General features: G+C 36.7%; 3 protein-coding genes across 5 annotated transcripts; 2 read left to right on the top strand and 1 right to left on the bottom strand.

The window, feature by feature from the left end:
- Nucleotides 1–732: 732 nt before the first annotated feature.
- On the top strand, nucleotides 733–8,063 carry LOC149500958 (uncharacterized). The gene is made up of 6 exons (XM_089734850.1): nucleotides 733–1,095; nucleotides 1,691–1,861; nucleotides 2,669–2,794; nucleotides 3,201–3,392; nucleotides 3,927–4,057; nucleotides 7,020–8,063. The coding sequence occupies exons 1-6, from the start codon at nucleotides 946–948 to the stop codon at nucleotides 7,285–7,287; spliced, it is 1,038 nt and encodes a 345-aa protein (XP_089590976.1). The 5' UTR covers nucleotides 733–945; the 3' UTR covers nucleotides 7,288–8,063.
- LOC114246393 (GILT-like protein 1) lies at nucleotides 7,968–17,488 on the top strand. Of its 2 annotated transcripts, none has more exons than XM_028178886.2 (6): nucleotides 7,968–8,109; nucleotides 11,069–11,253; nucleotides 14,099–14,230; nucleotides 14,716–14,889; nucleotides 16,079–16,219; nucleotides 16,613–17,488. In XM_028178886.2, exons 2-6 carry the CDS (start codon nucleotides 11,185–11,187, stop codon nucleotides 16,718–16,720), a joined length of 624 nt encoding a protein of 207 aa, XP_028034687.2. In that variant the 5' UTR covers nucleotides 7,968–8,109; nucleotides 11,069–11,184; the 3' UTR covers nucleotides 16,721–17,488. The 2 variants fall into 2 exon arrangements, with proteins under 2 accessions (XP_028034687.2, XP_089590974.1); XM_089734848.1 differs by lacking the exon at nucleotides 7,968–8,109 and adding an exon at nucleotides 8,319–8,342.
- LOC114246392 (CLIP domain-containing serine protease B4) lies at nucleotides 17,141–24,973 on the bottom strand. Of its 2 annotated transcripts, none has more exons than XM_089734846.1 (9): nucleotides 24,783–24,973; nucleotides 23,446–23,507; nucleotides 22,737–22,828; nucleotides 21,805–21,992; nucleotides 21,271–21,379; nucleotides 20,236–20,417; nucleotides 19,464–19,564; nucleotides 18,754–18,936; nucleotides 17,141–17,615 (listed from the first exon to the last, which is right to left on the bottom strand). In XM_089734846.1, exons 1-9 carry the CDS (start codon nucleotides 24,850–24,852, stop codon nucleotides 17,505–17,507), a joined length of 1,098 nt encoding a protein of 365 aa, XP_089590972.1. In that variant the 5' UTR covers nucleotides 24,853–24,973; the 3' UTR covers nucleotides 17,141–17,504. The 2 variants fall into 2 exon arrangements, with proteins under 2 accessions (XP_089590972.1, XP_089590973.1); XM_089734847.1 differs by having other exon boundaries at nucleotides 19,467–19,564.

Below are 24,973 nucleotides of genomic sequence, written 5' to 3'. Positions count from 1 at the left end.
ATCCAATGAGCCAGATCTTTGGGTCTCCTCATGTAGTTATTTTTTGCCGGCCACCTTTCGAAGGTCATTGCATCACCTAGCCGAGGGATGTCCCACGCTACCTTTGCCGCGGTGTCCACTTAAGAAACCTTCTGCTCCAGCGATCGTCGATTCTACCGCATATATTGTTATGTCCAGCCCACTACCACTTCAGTCTGCCGACTTTGAGCTATGTCGATGACCCTAGTTCTCCCTGGAATACCCTCATTCCTGATTTTATCTTTTAGACAATATTGATCATATATTTATAGTTTCCAGAAAGGGCTCTTTTCATTTATATTCAAACACACATTTAATACAAAAATAAATAAACGCTTAGTAAGTTCAATTTGCACCCATGATATTATCAATACCGGCACTGAAAGGCAAACGGTTGTCAGCAACTGGGAACTCTTCTTCCATAAAACGGATTGTAGAAACTTAAAACCTATTGCGTTTGATACTTGCCTCTTTCCCGGTTACTGAGAGAATGGAATTGATATAACAAAAAATATTAATTTTAAGTTAACATATTAATTGATCTAGTTTAAAACGTAGGACCAATAAACTTTTTTAAATCGTCATTTCAAAATCATTGCAAAATCAATTGTTCGTTCGATCTTGAACATTAAAATTAATAAGCCATAACAGCCATAGAACAGGTAAATTTAAATTTTAAATTAAATTTAACTAAAGCTCAATTTAAAAAAAAAAACGGGTTCTTTCTTCCACAACAACTAGTTACCAAGAAACAGCATATCGACCAAACTAAACAAAGAATTTCTAAACGAATATTTAAACAACGCCAATGACGAGACCGTCGTTGATGAATTTACTTCAGAAATTATCTTAAATATTATTTACATAAAATTGTTGCTTGTAAAAAACACGTAACGATAAATACGAGAAAACAACCATCAAAAAACAATGCACGCAGAATATCCTAATAAATTACCTCGTACGAATTGGGATCCGGTATTCGTCGAATATTCAGTAAAAAGATTCCCTGATGTTGGTAAATCCAGTGAAACTATAGCACACAAATGGAGAACTCAACCAGAGATTCTAAAAGAAACGGTAAGTGTTAATTAAAACAGCAAAAAATAACAACGTATACGGAGACACTATTAATCTATAAATATTTATAGATTATACTCTTCTTTTTTTTCATAATTAATTAAACTTAATTAAAGAACAATAATTGTAGTTAGTATAATATTAGTATTAGGAGGATGGATTGATTTGGTATTTGGGTATACCAAACATTTCGGTTTGTTTGTTGGGACAGTTGTTCAACAACGCAATTGGAACTTCGATGTTACGTCTCAAAGTAAGCGACGGCATTCATGTTTTGATATCTATAGGCTCTGCCACTTAACACTAGATGAGCCATAAAGACCTCATGGCTCACCCAAGTAAACGATACGAATTAGACTCATATTAGCCTTTTATTTTAATTTTGGATACCTGTTACAATACAAACATGGCGTATGACCTCAAAAGGGCTTCAGTAATCAGCAATTGGAGTGTCTATTCGTCTGTTTAAATTAAAGGTTATATTTTTGGAGCATTTTACTTAACAAAACGAAAACGAATAACACTAGATCTGCCTATAAAAGCAATTTTTAATTTTAGTATAAAATAATACAAAGATATTTTAATCACCTTACAGAAAGAGCCGATCGCAGAAATAAAGGAATATTTTAAAAATTATAACGTTGAAAAAGATTTGTGGAAATCCCAAACGATTAAGGATTTTGAATTCAAATTAGCAGAAACACGTCGATATAACAAACACAATGCGTGTACGGACAATAGCTATATTTACCCAACAAATAGACGGGTGTGTAAATGGTTATTTAAGTTTAATAAATTCCTTCTACTCTAATATTAACAAAAGCCTGCTCGGGTCGTCACCGCTGCTCTGTTGTAACGTTATTAAAGGCTCATATAGGTACATATTTATTTTCAATACAAATGCGACTCATGACTCGAGATACTCTCACCGAACAGAACTTTACAATGATCGATACCGTCGACGCTCTAGACACGTCCTTACGGATCCATCAGATCCAATAACCTTTGCATTAGAGGTATTCAGCTCTAACACTAGAAGCAGGCTTAGGTACCCCGGTAACCGTACTCGTCGAACTCGACAAAGACGTCGACGTGCAACCTAACCTAGAGTCATTCGCGAAGCAGCTGCTCTTGAGTTGTTAGCTCTCCTTCACGGCGCTCGGGCTCCCACCCTTCCTGGCTGAGCCTTTGCTCGCCCACCTGTCCTGGTGAAACTGGAAAGGCCTTCGGGCCACCAGTAATACTTCAATCATAAAAAAAACAATGATCGAGAATTCTTGTGCCCGGCAAATCTGCTCAATTTCTTTGGATCGAATTATAAAAAAAAGTGAAACTTCTAACTGAAATGTCTAGTTAGAATTTGCATTCCGTAAAAAATATCATTATCTACAGTAGGCATTTTCAGTTCGCTTTTAACGAGTCTTAAACAAAATTAAAAGTCATTTTATATTGACTACCTACTGACCACGTCCGTTATCACGAAAGCTGTAAAGGTTTCGAAACGTCTGAAATAAAATAATGACAGACGCGAGATTAAACCGTAAGAATAGTTTTAATAATGTCTTACTAACAGTTAGCGGACAGGCCCCCACAATGCTCAGCTCACGCAAAGTCGGAGATGCAACGATCTTATATTGCACCCGAGATCAAAACCAGATTAATAACCAACAAAGAACAATTCCTTGGTCCTCTTCTAAGTGTCGAACAGGTGAGTTCCAACCATTTAGCTTAAAGACGCCAAAATCTAACGACAGTGCAAGTATGTATGAAGTCAAAATAATATGCTCTTTAAACCGGAATAATTTTAAATCTTTAATGTTACCCAATGCAATATATGATATTTTCATAAATCTGAATTTACCAAAAAAACAGGGAAGCGAATTACGTAATAAAAAAATAAGTACGAGTATCATGAATAAATATTGTACCATTAGCAAATAAAGTGAATATTATCAGTCAATTATATTGTAATGTATACAAATTTTCGGGCAAGCAAATAAAAGTATCGAAGTATATTATTCGAACTTGTGAATCCAAACATTAACACGTGTACGCATTATTAGTTGACATACATTAATAAAAATACTGGTATTATCCTTTACAAGCCTCCAGCTGAGCCTAGCTGGCACGAAAATTACGAGCCATTGGATACAACGCACGAGGGATTTGAGAAGTATTTGGATCCTTACTTGACTAGCAGCAGGTTACACCATCGCCCATTCACAGTAGAGCAACTTAACAAAAAGTCATCGTCAAGTGATATTATTACTTACTATACCTGCGCTGATATTCCATGGGTAAGATAATAGTTATAAGATGTACAAAAAAAACTTACTATCCGACTTTAGAAGCAATCTCCACTCCCCTATTCGAGAGCTAAGACATGTCACTTTTATTACTTTATTTACCGGTCTTATGAGTCCGCGCGGGTTGGTACCACCACCCTGCCTATTTTTGCCGTGAAGCAGTAATGCGTTTCAGCTTGAAGGGTGAGGCAGCCGTTGTAACTATACTTGAGACCTTAGAACTTGTATCTCAAGTTGGGTGGCTCATTTACGTTATAGACGTCTATGGGCTCCAGTAACCACTTAACACCAGGTGGACTGTGAGCTCGTCCACCCATCTATGCAATTGCACAATGGGCGAAGTTATCTCTAAAACCGATCTCTTCCAGAAAATCATTGAGTGCATAAAGATTTATGTAAAAGTTCACAGCAAGTATGTTTCTTTTAAATATTAATATCTGGATTTACTATAAAGTCATGTAAGCTATAGTTCGTCAATACCAAATTTTATGTACAGTATGTACACATAAATCACTTTTGTTTTAGACAAGAACACCCGCTCATAAAACAGAACAGTGGAAGCCACCAAACAGACCTAAGACTACGTATGACAGAGAGAAATTTAAAGAAGGATTTAGAGAGATACGAACACACAACAAGCTGAAATGGGTCCCAGGGTAATTATATCGTGTCAATCTAGCACACTGAGCTTCTCGCCGGATCTTCTTAGTTGGTCGCGATTCCGATCCAATGGTATATTCTGTGAAGCACTGCTCTTGCTAGGGCTGGAGTTAGTAAATCCTCTCAGGTTAAGCGCGTGAGCTCACCTACCCGTCTGCGCAAAGCTGGAATAGCCACTTACGCTAACATTGAATAGGTAGGATTAAAAAACAAGCAATTTTCAAGAGACTCCTCTTCTGTTTGATGAAGCTTTCGACAAATAACAAAAATAAGTCTCATAACTCGTGTTCTCTCATAAATCATAACGTGTCTCAAGTGACACGAGTTTAGTTTCAATTATGTTGTGCAACAATAGTAGTAAGTCTACAGTAGACCCTACCACCAGTAAATCGCAGTACGCTAGTATAATACAACATATTTATCTATATACCTAGTCAGGTCATAAATTCTGTCACATGTTTAATGTAAAATAATTTAAACAAGTTTATTCATTATGTAACCATTCATATACCAAAATGAACTTAACAAAACATAGATTCTTATGACACTAAAGTTTATTCAAAATGACCTCCGTGATTTTGAATACAGGCCTTCAATCTGCGCGGCCAGTCGTCTATCGCAGCACGAACGAGGTCCATGTCAATATCGGCGGCTGCCTTAATCAAGGATGTCTTGAGTGACTCCAAATTGGGATGAGGCTTTGAACACGCCTTTTCCTCCAAGTGTTGCCATATCTTTTAATCTAACGGATTCAAATCTGGACTGGAGGAGGGCCAGTCTTCGTGCCGGATGAAGTCGATTTCACGCGCCGCCAGCCAGTCTTGTGCACTCTTCGCTCTATGAGCTGGCGCCGAATCTTGTTGGAATACCCAGTGCCTGTTATTGAACATGGTATGAGAAATAGGTTCCACAAGGTTCGTCAGGACTGTATTTTGATACACAACTGCATTCGTTTTTACACCTTTCTCACAAAAATGTACCTCTGTTAAGCCCCAATAAGAAACTGCCAACCATACCATGAGCGAGGATGGAAAATGACCTGGTTGGACACGCGGAATAAGGTTGCTCGCTTCTTCACTACTGTGTGCGTACACCTTATCATTTTGTTTGTTGTAGCTCTCTTCTACGGTAAAAATTTTTTCATCCGAAAAAAGAATTTCCCTACATTTTTTTCCCGCGTACCGCTTCAACAAAGCGCGGCATCTCTTCAGTCTCAGGTCCATTAGACGAGCATTCAAACGGTGTCCTGTTTTTCTTCGATATGCCCGAAGCCCTAAGTCTTCATTTAACACCCCTTTCACCGTGGTTCTGCTTAACCCCATTTGAAGGGCCAACAGTTTCTGCTTACGTTTGGGATTTCTTTGAATTCGCGCCTTCACAGCTTTTATCACTGCTGGAGTCCTAACAGACCGAGGGCGACCACTTCTTGACTTGTCATCTACACTAGAGTCTTCATTGTATCGTTTGATGGTACGATGAACGAATCTTTTGGTTATATTCAAAATTTTCAGTATGTTAAAAATTGGAATTGGCGCGTAACCGCAACGATGCAACGCAATAACTGCAACACGGTCTTCTTTAAGCGTCCACTCCATATTTAAAAATGAGTAAAATTCTAAAAGTATACATTTTTATTTTCATGAACAATTCGAAATTCGAATTCAATAAACTTTTTTGTGGCCAGCATTCTAAAAGAAAAGTTTTTACGGTGTGACAATACTTATGACCTGACTAGTTATGTATATTTGTTACATATATATTGAAGGTAAGAGTATTTTATTGCATTATACATAGACGAGTCCTTGCTTCATCGAATGGTGAGTGGTTACCATCACTAATGGACCTCAATGATTGCAGGGGCTTCAGCGGAGGCCTATTGCTGAGAGCTCTATTAGAAACGGCCAAAAACCAATCTTACCATTAAAAAAAATCTTACGCTACGGACGTTTTTTCCCGGTTAGAGTACCCCTCCGCATCGTCCTATAAGGAACTTCGTTCCAAAAAGGTGAAATGATAATTTAGAGGAACGAAGAAATCTAAAACAATGCTTCAGACACATTCAATGCCCGACGTTAAACTACTATAATAGTTGGACCAATCGTTTTAAAGATAACACTAATCCTATCACTATCATACCTTAATTCTCGAATAGATAAACAATTTATTTAATTACGATAAATTGGAAATAACGGGAAACATGTCAAACAAACAAATTATGGAATTCTGAGTACAAAAGGTGGTCTGATTTTTATCGCTAATAGCAATCTGTACCAATTTGATAGAACGTATAAATAAGAAATTAAAAAGTAGACCGAACACGTCTGTTAGGAGAATGAAAAAATTAATATCTCTGAATATTTTGTGAATGTGCCTTTTTAGCTGTGTGTAACTTCCACACAATTTTCATCTAATATTTCGAATTTCTGACAGTTTTCTATCAGATCCCATACTGGATTTAGGAGATAATGTATTATAGATCTTTTATCAGATCTTAGATTAAAATTTGATTGAAAACACAGTCGGGCGTCTAAAAATCTTTTGACTGTGAATCGAAGTAGCTACATCTCGACAACGAGTTGCAGAAAACACCCAATTCTAACATATAAATATGAGTATACAATATTTTACAAACATATGTTTAATAAACTCTACAAGTATATTCATACAGACATGTTTTTTTTTATTGCTTAGATGGGTGGACGAGCTCACAGCCCGCCTGGTGTTAAGTAGTTACTGGAGTCCAAAGACATCTACAACGTAAATGCACCACCCGCCGTGAGATATAAGTTCTAAGGTCTCAGTATAGCTACAACGGCTGGCCCACCCTTCAAACCGAAACGCGTTACTACTTCACGGCAGAAATGGGCGGGGTGGTGGTACCCACACGTGCAGACTCACAAGAGGTCCTACCACCACTAAAAAAATGAATGAATAATAGCTCTGTTTTTTTTACTTTAGGACATTTCGAACGGAAATGAGGGACAACTATTCAAAAAAGAGCTATCTTGATCCTATTGTACATAGTAATGAAGAAGAAGTACGTAGTTTCTACGAAAATACATTAAGCAAACTAAGAACAAATATAATGGAGGAACATTCGGCGCATTTCAAGAAATACAAATCTGAAAACACACAGTACGGCTTGAGAAAACCAATTTGTTCTGTTTTTGATCAACACAAGGAAAAGAATAAAAAATTGGAACGAAAAAACGAACACTCATTTTAATATGTATTTTAAAATAGTTATTTTTTGCTATTAAAATTAAGGTATTGAAAATGTTATAATGCTGTAATATACAATAAAAATGTTTTTCTTTCTAATACCATTAAAGGTTTATTATGTAAATCAATCTTTCAAAGTAAAATCGTTGGTCTGGCATCGACGGTACACGTAGTGAATTTTCCCTGTGATATTCTTCTTGCTTTCACCGCGATCCGTTGCTATTTCTGGTGATTAGAGCCGTTACGACACCATGCGAAATGAAATAGCTCACCGCTGTCGCTATGAACTCTGATAACCTCTTAAATATTAAGTGTATGATCTATACATCTATCTGCCCACGTATAGCAACAGGAAAGGTCTAATTTATTTTGATTGTCGATAAATTGAAACCTTTCAAAATGATATAGATTAACTACATCAATTTTCGATTCATTTTTTTTAACGTCATGTTGTGTGGTGTGTCTGTTGTGTGACTAGTGGGTGACGTCATAGGATTTATTTTCGTCTATGCCGCGTCATTTTGACAATGACACGTACCTATCAAATTGGTTAGATGTAATAATCTCTCTGAAAATGACAAACGCGGCCAACCGGAACCAAAACACAGTTCGTGCAAAATGTTCATTAAAACTAAATGGAAATAGTGTATATTCTTTTAATAGTGTCTTTAATTTGTTACTTATTATACTTAATACATCCATACTGGATATTGTTTCTGTCCATTGTAATGATCTATACAATGTACACACAATTCATTGTGTTAAATTAACATGTTTTTTTTTTAAATCAAATGAACAAAATAACAATGGCTTTGCATAGTTGCAGGTAATTGCAGTATTATTTCAGTAAAACATGAGACAACATCAAAACTGTTTTTTTTGTATATTTTAAAGTAATTGAAATTTCTATGTGCATCTTCATTTTAAAAAAAATAGTTTTTTGAAGCCTAAATATAATATGTAAGTTTCAAATCAAACGTGAACTAAACACGTAAAATCAAGAATTTCTTTATAACGTACTAGAAGGAAGAAATTCTTGAGGACGGTTTTTAAAAGAGAGTGAGTGAGTTTAAAAAATTGGTTTGGTTTTGTACTAGCATTAGATTTAACAGTGTTATTTATAGCACATTTTTACCAACGTGAGTCACTGAATGTAAAAAGAAACGCTACTTACGTAGTCAGATACTGCTATGACGAAACGATATATACCTAGTCAGGTCATAAATTCTGTCACATGTTTAATGTAAAATAATTGAAACAAGTTTATTCATTATGTAACCATTCATATACCAATGAACTTAACAAAACATAGATTCTTATGACACTAAAGTTTATTCAAAATGACCTCCGTGATTTTGAATACAGGCCTTCAATCTGCGCGGCCAGTCGTCTATCGCAGCACGAACGAGGTCCATGTCAATATCGGCGGCTGCCTTAATCAAGGATGTCTTGAGTGACTCCAAATTGGGATGAGGCTTTGAGCACGCCTTTTCCTCCAAGTGTTGCCATATCTTGTAATCTAACGGATTCAAATCTGGACCGGAGGAGGGCCAGTCTTCGTGCCGGATGAAGTCGATTTCACGCGCCGCCAGCCAGTCTTGTGTGCTCTTCGCTCTATGAGCTGGCGCCGAATCTTGTTGGAATACCCAGTGCCTGTTATTGAACATGGTATGAGAAACAGGTTCCACAAGGTTCGTCAGGACTGTATTTTGATACACAACTGCATTCATTTTTACACCTTTCTCACAAAAATGTACCTCTGTTAAGCCCCAATAAGAAACTCCCAACCATACCATGAGCGAGGATGGAAAATGACCTCGTTGGACACGCGGAACATGGTTGCTCGCTTCTTCACTACTGTGTGCGTACACCTTATCATTTTGTTTGTTGTAGCTCTCTTCTACGGTAAAAATTTTTTCATCCGAAAAAATAATTTCCCGATATTTTTTTCCCGCGTACCGCTTCAACAAAGCGCGGCATCTCTTCAGTCTCAGGTCCATTAGACGAGCATTCAAACGATGTCCTGTTTTTCTTCGATATGCCCGAAGCCCTAAGTCTTCATTTAACACCCTTTTCACCGTGGTTCTGCTTAACCCCATCTGAAGGGCCAACAGTTTCTGCTTACGTTTGGGATTTCTTTGAATTCGCGCCTTCACAGCTTTTATCACTGCTGGAGTCCTAACAGACCGAGGGCGACCACTTCTTGACCTGTCATCTACACTAGAGTCTTCATTGTATCGTTTGATGGTACAATAAACGAATCTTTTGGTTATATTCACATTTTTCAGTATGTTAAAAATTTGAATTGGCGCGTAACCGCAACGATGCAACGCAATAACTGCAACACGGTCTTCTTTAAGCGTCCACTCCATATTTAAAAATGAGTAAAATTCTAAAAGTATACATTTTTATTTTCATGAACAATTCGAAATTCGAATTCAATAAACTTTTTTGTGGCCAGCATTCTAAAAGAAAAGTTTTTACTGTGTGACAATACTTATGACCTGACTAGGTATATAAAAATAAACAATATTACTACCAATATTTTTACTAGCTACTACTGAAAGATACAACTGATTTAGTTAAGTGATTACGATCTTATAGACACCAGACCTTTAATGCTCTTTTTTATTGCTTAGATGGGTGGACGAGCTCACAGCCCACCTGATATTATGTGGTTACTGGAGCCCATGGACATCTACAACGTACATACGCCACCCATCTTGAGATATAAGTTCTCAGTATAGTTACAACGGCTGCCCAGCCCTTCAAACCGAAACGCATTACTGCTTCACGGCAGAAATAGGCAGGGCGGTGGTACCTACCCGTGCGGACTCACAAGAAGTTCTGCCACCAGTAAATGCTGCAATAAAATATTAGGTCAAACGTTGCAGCTTACAACGACCATATCAACGGAACGCGCTTTTTAGCGTGTGTAGGGCGATTGATGCCAATGTAGACTCGTAAGATGCTCTATAATAAACAGTAAATATTTATTGACCGTACTACCAGTCATCGTGGCCTAAGGGATAAGACGTCCGGTGCATTCGTGTTGAGCGATGCACCGGTGTTCGAATCTCAGGCGGGTACCAATTTTTCTAATGAAATACGTACTCAACAAATGTTCACGATTGACTTCCACGGTGAAGGAATAACATCGTGTAATAAAAATGAAACCCGCAAAATTATAATTGGTGGTAGGACCTCTTGTGAGTCCGCGCGGGTAGGTACCACCGCCCTGCCTATTTCTGCCGTGAAGCAGTAATGCGTTTCGGTTTGAAGGGTGGAGCAGCCGTTGTAACTATACTTGAGACCTTAGAACTTATATCTCAAGGTGGGTGGCGCAATCTCAAGGTGGGTGGCGCATTTACGTCGTGGATGTCTATGGGTTCCAGTAACCACTTAACATCAGGTGGGCTGTGAGCTCGTCCATCTACCTAAGCAATAAAAAAAAATTTTTAAGAATTACGTTGAAATATTTCGTTAAGTAGATAGATAAAGGTCAAATTAAGAGCGTGTTCCAAAATAACAACGGAATTAAACTGTAAATCAAATTTTATGCTTACAAAACCCCTAAAAAAATAACTTTGCTGAGATTTTAAACTATCTTTACTTTAAACAATCCCAAAAAAAAATGGGAATGTAGAATCGAAGATGTTGAATGCAAGAACTACTAACACATTTAATATTGAATTATACTTGCCTACATCTTTATCGTTTAGTAATGGTTCAATGACTTTATTTACTCTTTCCGATATATACTTGAAGCGTTCATTACATTTTAGTTCGTGAATACATCGCACGCAGACAGCGCTGTACTAAACACGCGAGCACATGTACAAATAAAAATTGATTAGATTAAATATCAAACGAATCACGAACGTGGTGACATTGAGAAAATATGAAGTTTTTTGTAAATATTTACGTTATTTTGGCCGTTTTCTGTATAGGAGTTGACGTGAAAAGAAAGGTAAGTTAATAATTTTGAATAACGAATAATTTTATTTTTAAATTAATTTTCTAAATTTTTTAATTGCTATTTGTAGTCCTAGTATTTAAGAATTAAAAAAAATGTATCTACGGTACGTTAACGGGACATTAAGTACGTTACTTTGTGTTTATTAAACAGGGAAACCCCAGTTTTTGTCTCCATTGATCGGATAGTTAATAGATATTATAGGATCGTGAAATAATAATAGTTTATTAAAATTCAATGCTTAAATCTTAAATATTTAATCACACCCGTTTCAAAGCTCGCAATACTCTCGCGGTTGCGTCAAGAGATCGCATAATCCAGTGATCCATAAGATCCATAAGTGGCAAGGATGTTTCTTTTTCAATTCAACGAATTAGAATTACGGCAAGATATCACTTGTAATGAAATATGTTTTTTTGTAATTCTCATTAATTAAATATAAAACAGACTAAAAATGTACTGTAAGAAATTAGGTATTTAAATGCTTACTATAAACTATTCTTTACTTTTCCGCATCGAAAAGTCTGTAGGTGTAAGTCTTAGAAAGTAGAAACGGATACAGTAGAGACAATTTAAAATACACGTAAGAATAAATGAGTAAGAATAATTTTCGTATTTTGTGAAATTGTTCAACTGAACATAAAGGATTGGAATTGCTTAGCGCTGAATATGGCAATAAGACAATCAGTAAGATATTTAAATTCGATAATTTTGATGATCTTTATCGCTTTAATACACTTATAGATTAGAAAGGTTAGTTATTCATTTTTGTTTGCGATTTTTCCAGACGCATGAGTCTAGATTTTACTATAATGATTCCAATAACAATATACTCATCTAATTTCTTGGGTAAAACGCGTGACTAAGGTCACACAATTCATTCGTTTTTTTATTCAGAACAATATGATTATTAAATCATTGAGAATTACATAGTAGTCAATTTGCTCACCGATACCGATGCTCACCGATGCTTAGTCTAATTAACCAATATAGAATTAACATCTTTTACGACCATAATGCTGTGTAAAAATTAGTTAAAATCAATATACATATGTTATATCATTAAAAAATATATTTCTTATACCATAGTCCATAACCTAGTTTTTATGAATACCAATATAGCGTACCAAACAATGGCGACTATAAAGTTTTCTTAAATACCAGCTATTACAATATCAATACTTCAGCAGGATACATAAATGCAGGATTCGTCTTGATACATAAAATTAGTAACGCAAACCAATTAAATGAAATTTATTTCTATTTCTGATGCCTATTATACAACGATCGGTGTTAACATAATTATGCATGTTGATTTTCTTAAAGATTGCTTAATAGTTTAGTAGAGGTAGACCATTGACTCGTTGGGAAGATGAGATTATCAGTACAGCCGGTCCAAACTGAAAAAAGATCGCACAGGATAGAGAAAATTGGGCATCTTTGGAAGAGGCCTTTACCCAATACGGGGTTTCTACATAAAACTACCAAAGTGTATTAAATTAGTTAAGTTTTTTTTTTATTGCCCTTGTAGGCAGACGAGCATACGGCCCACCTGATGGTGAGTGGTTACCGTCGCTCATGGACTTCAGCAATGCCAGGGGCAAAGCCAAGCCGCTGCCTACCGCTATAAGTGATCATACTTGTTAATAACTGTATACTGTAGAGTATTTAGTAGGAAATAAAAGGCTTATTATTATTAGTTTAGTACTAGTAAATGTATGGTAATTGCTACACTAGATGACGCGCAAGAGTGACAAGGTTATGTTGTTCGTTTAGCGTGAAAAATAAGTTTAATGCTCATTAAAAATATATGTATACAATTTAGTGAATTTAATTTAATTTAGAGGAAGCGGTAGGTAGACCTAAGAAGAATTGGATTAATTGCGTAAAAAAGGATATGTGTAAGAGGGGAGGGAGCGAAGAAATGGTATATGATAGAGGAGTATGGAAGGAGAAAACATGTTGCGCCGACCCCAGGCGACTGGGGAAGGGTAGGAGAATGATGAATGATGATGATGTGTACAATTAAGTGTCACTGTGCTGACTAATTTGTATTTTCAAATACGGCAATATCTACCGATCTATATTTCTGTTTAAATATATTACTTAAAAATAAAGATTATACAGCTAAAGATATTTCTTAACTATTCTTTTAGTCATTGATTTTTTATTACGTGGTCATGATATATATATTCTCTCTTACGTATTGATTTTCTATGATTACATACTTATAAAGATATCCATATAATTAGTTGGTATGCCTTTGGGCATTAACAGATTTATTTGTTTGGTATGCTATTCATTAAAGTCTTTCAGATTTATTCTATAAGCAAATCGTAAACATAATGGGATTAGTAAAAATCAAAATAATATGTGTGCAAAACTAATGGTACACATATTTGAAAACTTCAATGTCGCATTAGGAGACTACATTCTCACAGAGGTCAACATCTGATGTTATGTGGGGCAGTGAAAGTTGTCCTGTAGCTTAAATACATAAGCGCTAATTCCAACTTGATTTCGCACCTACACATTCAGATAGTATATGCGACTTTAAGACGACCAATACGTGTGTATTTGTACCCAGAGATATTATGACTATGCTGGAATTCAAAACCCACATGGATTCCGGTATCTATATAGCATCAGGTAGATAGTGAACTCATATGTTTTTAAATAATCAAAATCACACAGCAAAACTAAAGCTTTAATCTAATAATTTCGGAGTAGGCATAAAAGGAAAATTTAAAATTATTGATACATCATCTGCAGTAAGCTATGTATTTGTATTTTCGTGTTAGAGTTAAATGAAATGGAATCTTATTTTCATATATTTTAGGTCCAACTTTCGGTGTTTTATGAAAGCGCTTGCTCTGACAGCAAACACTTTATATTGGAGCAATTACATCCGACTATACATAAACTTGGGGACTATATCGACTTGCAGCTCATACCTTTTGGGAAGGCATCGGTTAGTATCAATATTCATAAAGTATTTAAAATTATATTTATTAAGTACGAGATCCTGTTAAGAGAACCCGCTGCCAAAGATCGATAAGTTGCTCCGACCAGATTCACACCAGATCAGTGTATGACGCGTTGCGTATCGCTGAAGACAAGGAGAAAAGGGGGAACATACCAACAAACATATAATCACGGCAGTAAAAAATTGCATATTCGTATTAAGCTATGTGACAATGCCTTTGTTCAAATCCCGGCAGGCGACTACCAATATTACCAATGATATATGTACTTAGCACATACATTTCACGGTGAAGGAACGACATCATGTAATAAAAATCCGCAAAATTTATAAATTTTTATCCTGGTTATATCGGCTATATTTAACGAATATACAAATTGATTGGCGTAATATTTTTATAGAGTGAAACGAACTTATTTTTATCCCTAGAAGAAACGCAACATGCTCAATTCTTTTGAATCGAAATATTTCAGAGTATAAACAATGGTGGGGACGGATTCGAATGTCAACATGGACCGCCAGAATGCTTCGGGAACCTAATTCAAGATTGCACATTGAACGAAATGAAGTCATATTCAGACGTTCATAAAGTGGAATACCTGGCCTGTGAAATGGAAACAATGGCTAGTACTCGTGGAGACATACAGGTCATTCTCAATATTTATTGTGTTTTTGATATTTTTTTCCTAAAGTATTTTTTATTGCTTAAATGGGTGGATGAGCTCACAGCCCACCTGGTGTTAAGTGGTTAGTGCAGCCCATAGACATCTATCACGTAAATGCGCCACCCACCTTGAAATATAAGTTCTAAGGTCTCAGTATAGTTACATCGGCTGTCCCACCCTTCAAACCGAAACGCATTACTGCTACACAGCAGAAATAGGCAGGGTGGTGGTACATACCCGCGTGGACTCACAAGAGGTTCTACCACCAGTACCAGTACTAGTGGTAGGATTTGCACACATTTTCTTTGTTGTTATTCTTCTAATTAATTTTGCTAAAGCACTCAAATCGATCTAGTTATTATAGGCTTTAATAGGTCCCGCTCGTTCACTAGCTCTGAGGTTACCAGTCTCGCTAGTTTCAACAAAAAAGTGAATAGAGCATTACATCAAGAACAAGGCATGTGAGCAAATGAGCTCGTATTGAGAAAATGTGTGCAAATTCTACGATCAAACATACATTAACAGCGTCGGCAATTTTCATAATTTATTCTTAAATTTCGATGTGCCCGTTGTAAATAAACCTTAAATCGTAATAAATATTGTTATATGCTAGTATGTACCTAATATTGTTACGCGCTAGAGTTCGGGATAAATAAAATTCTACCGAATTACAAGTTAACACTGTATTCAACACTTAGAACACTTTAAACACTTCACAAACACTTTAAAATTCTCAATTCACTTCTTCCGCTTCGCTTCAGATGATCCGTTCTCTGTTTCGCTTCGATTAGTTCCGACTACTGACCGACTGTGTGCCATCTCTGCAATGCTTTTATAGCCGATATCCACATCCCTAGAATTATAGAGAATATTCCACACATTTCTAGTATTGTTTTCGCTGTCTGACAATAGATGGCGTTGTACTTCTCGAGCGTTCTAGGTGCTACTAGATCCTTCTATATTCGTTCGACTATTCGGCGATAGATGGCGTTACTCTTACCGGCGTAACAATATGATATGTTTATACTTCAAACAGGAATGCACCTACCACAGGACTATACACCACCCTTGGTTGACCGGTAGAGGCATTAAGTCCGTTATTCATGAAGTCATTGTACTTTTGTGCATAAAGTTGAATAAATAAATAAATTCGAAAATGTTTTTATTTCAGTGCATAGTAAAATCGAATGTACCACATGACCCAGTTCGGGAATGCGTATACTTGGGTCCCGGAACATTGCTGCAACTGGATTCCGAACGCTTAACGAAACTCGTTAACCCAAAGTTCGTACCCACTATCGTTTTGGACGGGGTAAGATACTGATTTAGTGTTTTAAAAAAATTTAATTAAAGTTGTAGATAAATAAAGAGTTTTTAACTGAACATAATTAACATAACTACTAATTATGATTGACTTTGTTACCATCAGTATTCCGGTTGAAGAAATGAGAAAATTAATTCGATACAATTGGAGACTGTGACCTCATACGCTATCACCACACAGTACGTTATTATAAATGAGATAATAAAAACGAGCACTGATTTTCTTGTATAGGCGCGGGAAACACATATGAGACATCCAGGCCTAAATCTGAAATATAATTTTTATAATACTATCTGATATTCTCGTGTCAACACAGATTACGGTATTACTCAATCAGCATCACTTTTATCGCTAAATTTTAGATTTTCTTTTCTATTTCAGGTCTTCGATCAGGAAACACAAAACAAGGCTTTTAATGATTTAATGGGCACTATTTGTGATAGACTGAGAAACGTCAAGCCCTGTAAAGAATATTTTAGGAACAAATAATTATTATAAATAGTACAGCGTAAAGTTAAGCGACCTTAAAAACTAAACACTGCTGTTACCTTGGCTGTGTTGTGGTTGTATTTACATTTTATAATAAAATATTTTATATACTTCACTTGATATTAAAGTAAAAAGTGCAGTTTATTTTTTTAAATCTGAAGTTTTTAAGTTAAAACAATATTCGGACTTTTTAATTATATATATTCTAATTCTAACTCTTACAGACACTTAATCATGTATACCTACCGTCGTTGTCAAACCAAAATCGGCTATGTGTCCTTTTTGAGATTTTTACTTTTTGACTGTTTCGTATAGTTCACAGCCCTATCTACCGTATAAAAAAAACTGTTATGTGTCTAAAGCTTTACTATTTATCTATAGATTTATTTGATATAGTTCTTAAAAATTCATCTTCATATAAAATTTTACACGTTAATTCAAAATAGAGTTTTTGCACATAGCAGATTTTGGTTTGACAGCGACGATACATTAAAATTCCTTATTTACTAAAATCAATTTCGTTCCCGATCTCTGTACCGAATATAGTACATATTCAAATCCATCATGATCTTATTACTCTACGTTAATACCCAATTCAAATTATATCGAAACAAAATCTGCAACCTCAAAATTTATCGCTGATTAAAATTTAATCTTTATTTATCAAAACATCTTATCAACTGAAGAGTTACTTTGGTCCTATTGAAACTGATTATGAGTGCCAATACGATATTATCTGTTATAAATAAAACGATTTTTTTTTATAAATTTCGTATATTTTCCTTTAAGAGGGCGAGTTTTCTACGATCCATCGATAATAGTGAGCGATGTTTGTATACACGCTGGGTACGCCGTCGCTGCCGCAGTTTTCGGAGCCAAATGACACGATTCCCGTCTGAAAATGTTATACATGTATTTAATTTTAAATGCCTTCATCCAAAATTTAACCGCATACGAAAAACTTTACAAATATTTTAACCGAATCTGCCAACCAAATTGAATCGCGTCCCGCTGGTAAGATCGGCGCTAAACCGGCCGGTTAAAGGGTGTTTTTTTTTCATTGCTTAAGTTGGTGGACGAGCTCACAGCCCACCTGGTGTTAAGCGGTTACTGGAGCCCATAGACATCTACAACGTAAATACCGCCACCCACCTTGACATATAAGTTCTAAGGTCTCAGTATGGTTACAACAGCTGCTCCGCCCTTCAAACCGAAACGCATTACTGCTTCACGGCAGAAATAGGCAGGGTGGTGGTACCCACCTGTGCGGACTCACAAGACGTCCTACCACCAGGAATAGAGTCCCGTTTAAACTCTTCGACCAGTCTGACTAATACGGTGACTTGTGCTTTGGCTACTGCTAGCATCAGAACTAGTAGAATCTAACAGCACCGAAAATAGATCTGGTGGATCTGGGCTGATTTTTTTTCCTTACCTATTCGCTGGTAGCTTAAGAGCTATTCCAGTTACTTTCTGGTTGATTGGTTAACTCACGGATTCAACCTGAGAGAGTTTGCTTAAACTAGTCCTAGCAAGAGCAGTGCTTCGCATAATCTACGACCGGAACGGAATCGCGACCTACTGCGAAGATCCGGCAAGAAACTCAGTGGGCTGTGTTTAAGGGCTACTTTATTCGTCGAGCCCTTCGTCGCAAGCGACGGGTTCAGCGAGGACGGTGACCGGTGCTCCCGGGAGCGGGAGAGGGAGGATCCGTATTGACGTGTTGGGGGCGACGTCGACAGCTTACCATTCGATCCACAGGATCGGGTATGTAATTTCCGGCGGCCACGACAAAAGGGTTTTCGTGTCGTATCACCTTAAGAAGGCTATCGCCTTGCAGCGCTTTTTCGATGTAGCATTCTGATGCTTCCTTAAGATACTTTCAGGAATGAAGTTAACTGCGGGTATATTACAAGTGGATTATCGTGCCGTATCGCTGTAGAGAATCATTTATGCTACAGACATTTCATATAGATAACTATTATTAAAATAAAAGTGAAGCACTTCGAATTCAGCGAAATTATCAAATTAACCTGAAGGAATTTTCCGTCTCGTTTGATGAGTAGTGGTGCTCCTCCGAATCCCGAACAGGCATCCTTTCCTTCTTCACCGCCCGCACACAGCTGCCCCTCGTGTACTGGCACGGATTCGCCAAATACTTTTTCACATTTTTCTAGAGGAACAAGAGGCACTTCTAGTAGCTGCTGGCGACTAACCTGTAAGATGAACAACAATAAATTACAAAAAAAAAAAAAGATGTGATTTTTGTTGATGCTTAGATGGGTGGACGAGCTCACAGCCTACCTGGTTTTAAGTGGTTACTGGAGCCCATAGACATCTACGACGTAAATGCGCCTCCCACCTTGAGATATCTTTTAAGGTCTAAGGTCTCAAATATAGTTACAACGGCTACCCCACCCTTCAAACCAAAACGGATTACTGCTTCACAGCAGAAATAGGCAGGGTGGTGGTACTTACCCGCGCGGACTCACAAGAGGTCCTACCACCAGTAATAAACAAATAGACAGAACAGACAAACATTAAAACAAATAATTTTTAATTCAAATCAGTAACAATGATGAAGAATGTATGTTCATTTAATTCTATCTTCTTTTTATGAAATAAAAATTTCCATGGTGTGTGTTCGCAGTAAAATACACGGGATTTCAAGTCATTAAATCGTGAATTTACACCGTACACATTATTATTTGATGGAATAATTTAAATATCAAACAGACAATACCACATTAGTCTGACCGGACAGTTTCCCCCAACCGACCAGTGATGCGCGTTCGTTTATTACAACTTCCGGTTCTTCATTCAGGCAAACTGGTGCTGCTGTCACTGAAAAAAAATTAAAATTTGTCACCAACATTCAAATGTCAGTCAGTCGAAACCTCAAGGGCGAGGCCATGACGTTCTGCCCCGTTCATTGATGTACATTGGTTTGAATGAATTAATGATTTTAATTTTACCGTGATTAGGTAGATGCGTTATTTATTCATTTGATATGCGATGTGATTACCGTGGCTTATTATAAACAAATAGGAGACCCGGGAATGCGACAGTATTTTTTACTTTATACAATATTTTTTTATTATAATAATTTTTTTAGCAAGATTCTAAATGGGTCTTGATAAAAAGCAACCGGTTTATAGTAAACCAGCTAACTTAGCAAGATACCCTGGGGATACGGATAACGGGCTTCCGATACGGATCTACGGACCGAGAGGCGTGGTGATCGTAGAAGCAGGGGGTGGCGAGAGAGATCACACGTTAACTTGCTCTACGTATGACTCGGTTGGTGTTTGCCTCCTTACCAAAAAAACTGGAGTCTAATAGTTCCTATAGTATATAGATATGAATCGACTGTGTCGTAAATGACGACCCATCTTGAATTTCAACACGTTTTCCCTTCATCCTTAGAAGTCGTTCGTGACGAACACGTCTTAGATTACCCGTTTTCTTGTATCGGCCATGCTTACCTCAAACTATAATTACAGTGTAATATTTACCGGAATACTTGATTTCATCTTTCAACAAGATGAGTGCAATGTCGTGCCGGAAAATCTTTTCCTCGTAACCAGGGTGCACAACAACGCTTTCAACTTTTATTGCTTGCGTGGGAGGGGCGCAGAAGAAATCGTTACAGTCAGGACTGCGTCCAATATCCCATTCGCCCACTACCACCGTAGACCTATAAAACATATTATTCAAGGATTGAAAACAAAACATTTCTCTCCTGTCCACTTGGACTATAATAAAAGAAAGAAATACCATAATAAAAGTGTCCACACGTCGGATTAGTTAAAATGAATATATTTTTGGCATAATGACATAGGCATCATGACATAGGTTTGGCATAATGACATAGGAGAGATGTCTTTCTCCTAGCGGTTGCTTATACTCGATAGACCAAACTTTCTGAATGTTTTTTTGTTAGTTACTGGCTGGCATGAAGCGATTGCCCGGAAACCCTTCCAGCTTCACTAGGACGCGTAAGCGGGGAGGCGGAAGATTGGGATTTCCAATCGTCAACCCAACGCGAACCCAAGTGTCTACGAAGGAGATTTAACACCTATAAGGAAGCTGCTACGCAAGTACATCTACTACTAGATCGAATCGCGATTTGTAGAGAGATTCGGCCAGAAACTCAACAAGCTGATGGTATGAGCTAAGTGTCATATCGAAATCTCTTGAACGAGTTTGACGAGTACGACGTCCTGTGTTATACATGCTCCTGTTATTAGAACTAGAGTCGTCGAGCAGCGCTGAGAATATATCGGGTAGATCCATCAAGACGTATACAGAGCGACCACTGTGCCCAGCTGCGATGAGATGGATCAGTAGTGTAATTTGAGATGCTCGCGATAAGAGGATTATAGTGTCAAGTGTGAATATTAGATGGATATAATAGTATGTAGATGTCGTGCAAATAGTTTGATCAAATTATCTACAGTCAGAGCAAAGCGTGGCCAGTTTCACAGTTTTCCAATGTCAATAAAACTGTAAATATAAAATTAAAGATGTTGCGTGACGTTATAACTTACAATTTGTATCTTTCTGGTTTGGCCAAAGCACAGTGCGCCGCAGTTAATACAACTCGTTTCGATATTATAGATCCACTGCAAGCGAATCTAACATTGCCCGTTTCTTCTTCTGCAATAAACACCAAAATATATGATTACTTTTAAAATTTTCAGTCATCGTATCTACATCTATATCCAGACGAACTAAGGTCCTTCTATTATTAAATAATTACTGAAACCCATCATAACCTGAATATCTGAGCCACGAGATGGAAGATCTAATTGTAAATATAAGTTTCAAAATACAAGTTTATTGATGACCTAAAAATGATTTTGAAATGTCGTAATCAAATTAGATAGCTCCATCTTCAAATATCTATATTTCCTCGGTTTCCGTTTCCGTATTATTTACAGTAGGTACATCCTATAAAGGCTTCTAGTTTTTTTTCCATTCTGTTGGGTCTTTGGTGAGTCTTGCCCATATTATTCACGGGATCCTCTCTCAATAGTGATAACAACTTCCCACATTAAAGACACTAAGCTAGTTTCACTTACTCGTGAAGCCAATTCTGGCCACCCAAGGATGTGTGCCGATTCCGTCATAATCAACTCCTCGTACCATACTCTCGCCACACGACTGCGTGCCTTCCTGGTAGACTCGGCCACAGTCACACGACGGACAGCAAACGTAGTCTTCGTTATTGTCATTACCACATGTTAGTTGATTTAAACGATGGAAGTATCTGTGTATAAAACATATTAGAAGAACTTCAATAAAGAGTAGAGTTTAGTTCAAAAGTATTATTTGGTGGTCTTCTCAAAACGGGAAACCATATGTTCATTCTCGAATTCGCTGTCTTTTGATAGGTCCCGCAATTTTGGGCGGGGTTGTTGACATTATTTGTAAAGCTTTTAACAAATGCACTGTCTGCTTTCAATGTCAAAAGAAAGGTGGAAGATAAATGTTCAGTATACCTGCCTAATAGCTATTACCACGTCCCATTAAAATGAGCAATAACAGACAAAAACAAGCCTTCTAAGGATTATTATTTATCGAGTATATTTAACGATGTATTTCCAAAAACTGTTTTTTTTATTACTTAGTTGGGTGGACTAGCTCGCAGCCCACCTGGTGTTAAGTGGTTACTGGAGACCATAGACATCTACAACGTAAATGTGCCACCCACCTTGAGATATAAGTTCTAAGGTCTCAAGTATAGTCACATCGGCTTTCCCGCCCTTCAAACCGAAACGCATTACTGCTTCACGGCAGAAATAGGCAGGGTGGTGTCCCTACCCGCGCGGACTCACAAGAGGTCCTACCACCAGTAATTACGCAAATTATAATTTTGCCGATTTGATTTTAATTACACGATGTTATTCCTTCAGCGTGAAATCGTCAACATTTGTGGAGTACGTATTTCATTAGAAAAATTGAAATGCTATTTTTTAGACAGAGACAACTGACAACTTGAATGTTTACTTACTTATCCGATGAAAAGCACGAGAAATCGAGTAGGTCCTCAAGCATCGGACACGAGCTGATTGGCACACAAGATGTATTCGGTGGACAAGGTGCCTAAAATTATCGCAAATAGTCAATCATAACAAATTCTAAAAAAAGGAAGAAAGTCTTATTTCAACGGATAGATTTTATTAATTAATTTATTTTACAAGAAATACACGACAGTTTAATTGTATTCTAATAATAAAATCAAAAGTAGTAAATTAAAATAAAAGCCAATCAATTCTGCGTAAACTTTCCTGCACTCAGTATTATACTGGGGTCCCTCGACCCCAAAACTTGAATTGACGATTATTCATAGCTGTCATAAGATACTACCGAACTACAATGAAATAGCCATCGAAAACGTATTTATAAAGGATGTTAATTAAATTAAACTGGTCTATTGTGTTAATTAATTTCACAGAATCGAGAATTTCAAAAGTTTTAAGAAACATCAAATCGCGACGTATTAAGTAAAAGTATGTGGGTACCAATCGATTTGTATTATTAGTTCATTTATGGTCATCTCGTCCTCTATGTGGCCCCAAATAAGTTCTTATGTAATGGTGTTGCATTTATTTGGTTTGACCGGTAAATTTATAAAAACATGAGTCGGCCTGTTTGATGTTTTTGTCTTTAAGTAAATAATGTATCGTTATAACAATATTAGTACAAGATTTTAGTCTTACTCTCACGCTTAGATTTTCATTGCCGCTTCTAATTCCTCCCATGCCAACACTCACTGATATACCTGAAAATAATTTTTCAAGAAACATAGTCAAACTCTTTGAAGTTTATTATTATACTGCTTTAGATGATTGGAAGTATTTCCATCGCAATTTAAAGACCCGTCTTATTTGGTTCCCGATTGGTTTTGGAATGAATTAATTTTTTTTTTTTTATTGCTCTGATGGGTGGACGTGCTCACAGCTCACCTGGTGTTAAAAGGTTACTGGAGCCCATAGACATCTACAACGTAAATGCGCCACCCACCTTGAGATATAAGTTCTAAGATCTCAGTATAGTTACAACGGCCCCATCCTTCAAACCGAAACGCATTACTACTTCACGGCAGAAATAGGCAGGGTGGTAGTACCTACCCGCGCGGACTCACAAGAGGTCCTACCACCAGTAACAAATTCACATACCATAAAATTAATTACTTTCTATTACGGAATCAATACTATTTTATAAACAAAACTAAATGTATTACAACACATAATTTTATTAAACTTATAGATATTGTTGTCGTAATAAATCTAAGTTCAATAAAGAACAGGCCAGAAACTAATCTGTTTAACTAAATTTAAATGTACTCTGAAGTCGGATTATGTAGGTACACTACATATGATACAACCGACCGTAAATGACCTTGCTACTAGATTTTATCATGATTCCACCAAATCGAGGCTATCCATTGTGACATGTGCAATTATTGACATCGCATGCACTTAAATAATTGACTCATAATACTGGACGTAAATTATTCACAATAATGCACCCACAGCCGGTTGGTTCTACTTGGATATTACGGGATTGAGATCCTAAAACAGGTTAAAATATCCAAAATAAACACATGCTTAGGAACCACATCCACAAATAAAGTAACAACCATATTTTTTTTTGTTTTGATTTAATTATTCGTAATACATATATTTTTAATAGCGGATAGCTTGGAATAATCACATATACATATGGCACATGTGTCTTACCCCCTAACTCTGAACGAACATCACCGTTTTATCAGCTTTTAGATAATTTACGTGCAACAAAAAACCCTTTTCGACTTAATGATTACCCATTACACTGTTAAAATATTGTAACGCACAATATGAATTTTATCTATATTAAACCTAAAATTTTAATCTTTTTCTTCTTCTTCCTAGTGTCTTCCCGGTCTACTGCTAGGGTCCGATTTCCTACTTAAAGTACTCCTACTCAGGGTGAGGTTATTCTCCTCCATATCCGCTTTTACCACATCCATACAACAAACGTAAAATTTTAATATTTCAATTAAAATACTCACTGCCGAATTGCGCTAAAACGGACCACTCCAAAATGCACATCAAAAACAGAGCACGTATTATTACACCCATTTTTGAACGAAAACTATTTTTATAAAAAAAAAATTAGATTTATTATTATTCAAATTAGTTCAATTCCAGACATGTTTTAATTGTAATACGTGAGAACGACGCGGCGGCTGCGTTGGCCCAC

The sequence above is a fragment of the Bombyx mandarina genome, chromosome 18 (genome assembly GCF_030267445.1).
Source record: "Bombyx mandarina strain Sakado chromosome 18, ASM3026744v2".
In the NCBI taxonomy this organism is placed as follows: Eukaryota; Metazoa; Arthropoda; class Insecta; order Lepidoptera; family Bombycidae; genus Bombyx; species Bombyx mandarina.
The sequence above is the reverse complement of the archived record's forward strand: the minus strand, read 5'-3'. Positions and strand labels throughout refer to the sequence as shown.

What these genes read in the sequence shown, in the direction of transcription:
- LOC149500958 (XM_089734850.1), top strand. Translation starts at nt 946, where the DNA reads ATGCACGCAGAATATCCTAATAAATTACCTCGTACGAATTGGGATCCG. An exon ending in TTTACCCAACAAATAGACGG is followed by an intron (nt 1,862 to 2,668) that starts GTGTGTAAATGG and finishes TCTTACTAACAG; the next exon opens with TTAGCGGACAGGCCCCCACA. An exon ending in TCCTTGGTCCTCTTCTAAGT is followed by an intron (nt 2,795 to 3,200) that starts GTCGAACAGGTG and finishes ATCCTTTACAAG; the next exon opens with CCTCCAGCTGAGCCTAGCTG.
- LOC114246393 (XM_028178886.2), top strand. Translation starts at nt 11,185, where the DNA reads ATGAAGTTTTTTGTAAATATTTACGTTATTTTGGCCGTTTTCTGTATA. An exon ending in GAGTTGACGTGAAAAGAAAG is followed by an intron (nt 11,254 to 14,098) that starts GTAAGTTAATAA and finishes CATATATTTTAG; the next exon opens with GTCCAACTTTCGGTGTTTTA. An exon ending in GTACTCGTGGAGACATACAG is followed by an intron (nt 14,890 to 16,078) that starts GTCATTCTCAAT and finishes TTTTTATTTCAG; the next exon opens with TGCATAGTAAAATCGAATGT.
- LOC114246392 (XM_089734846.1), bottom strand. Translation starts at nt 24,852, where the DNA reads ATGGGTGTAATAATACGTGCTCTGTTTTTGATGTGCATTTTGGAGTGG. An exon ending in AAACCAGAAAGATACAAATT is followed by an intron (nt 20,418 to 21,270) that starts GTAAGTTATAAC and finishes TATGTTTTATAG; the next exon opens with GTCTACGGTGGTAGTGGGCG. An exon ending in GAGACGGAAAATTCCTTCAG is followed by an intron (nt 17,616 to 18,753) that starts GTTAATTTGATA and finishes TAACATTTTCAG; the next exon opens with ACGGGAATCGTGTCATTTGG.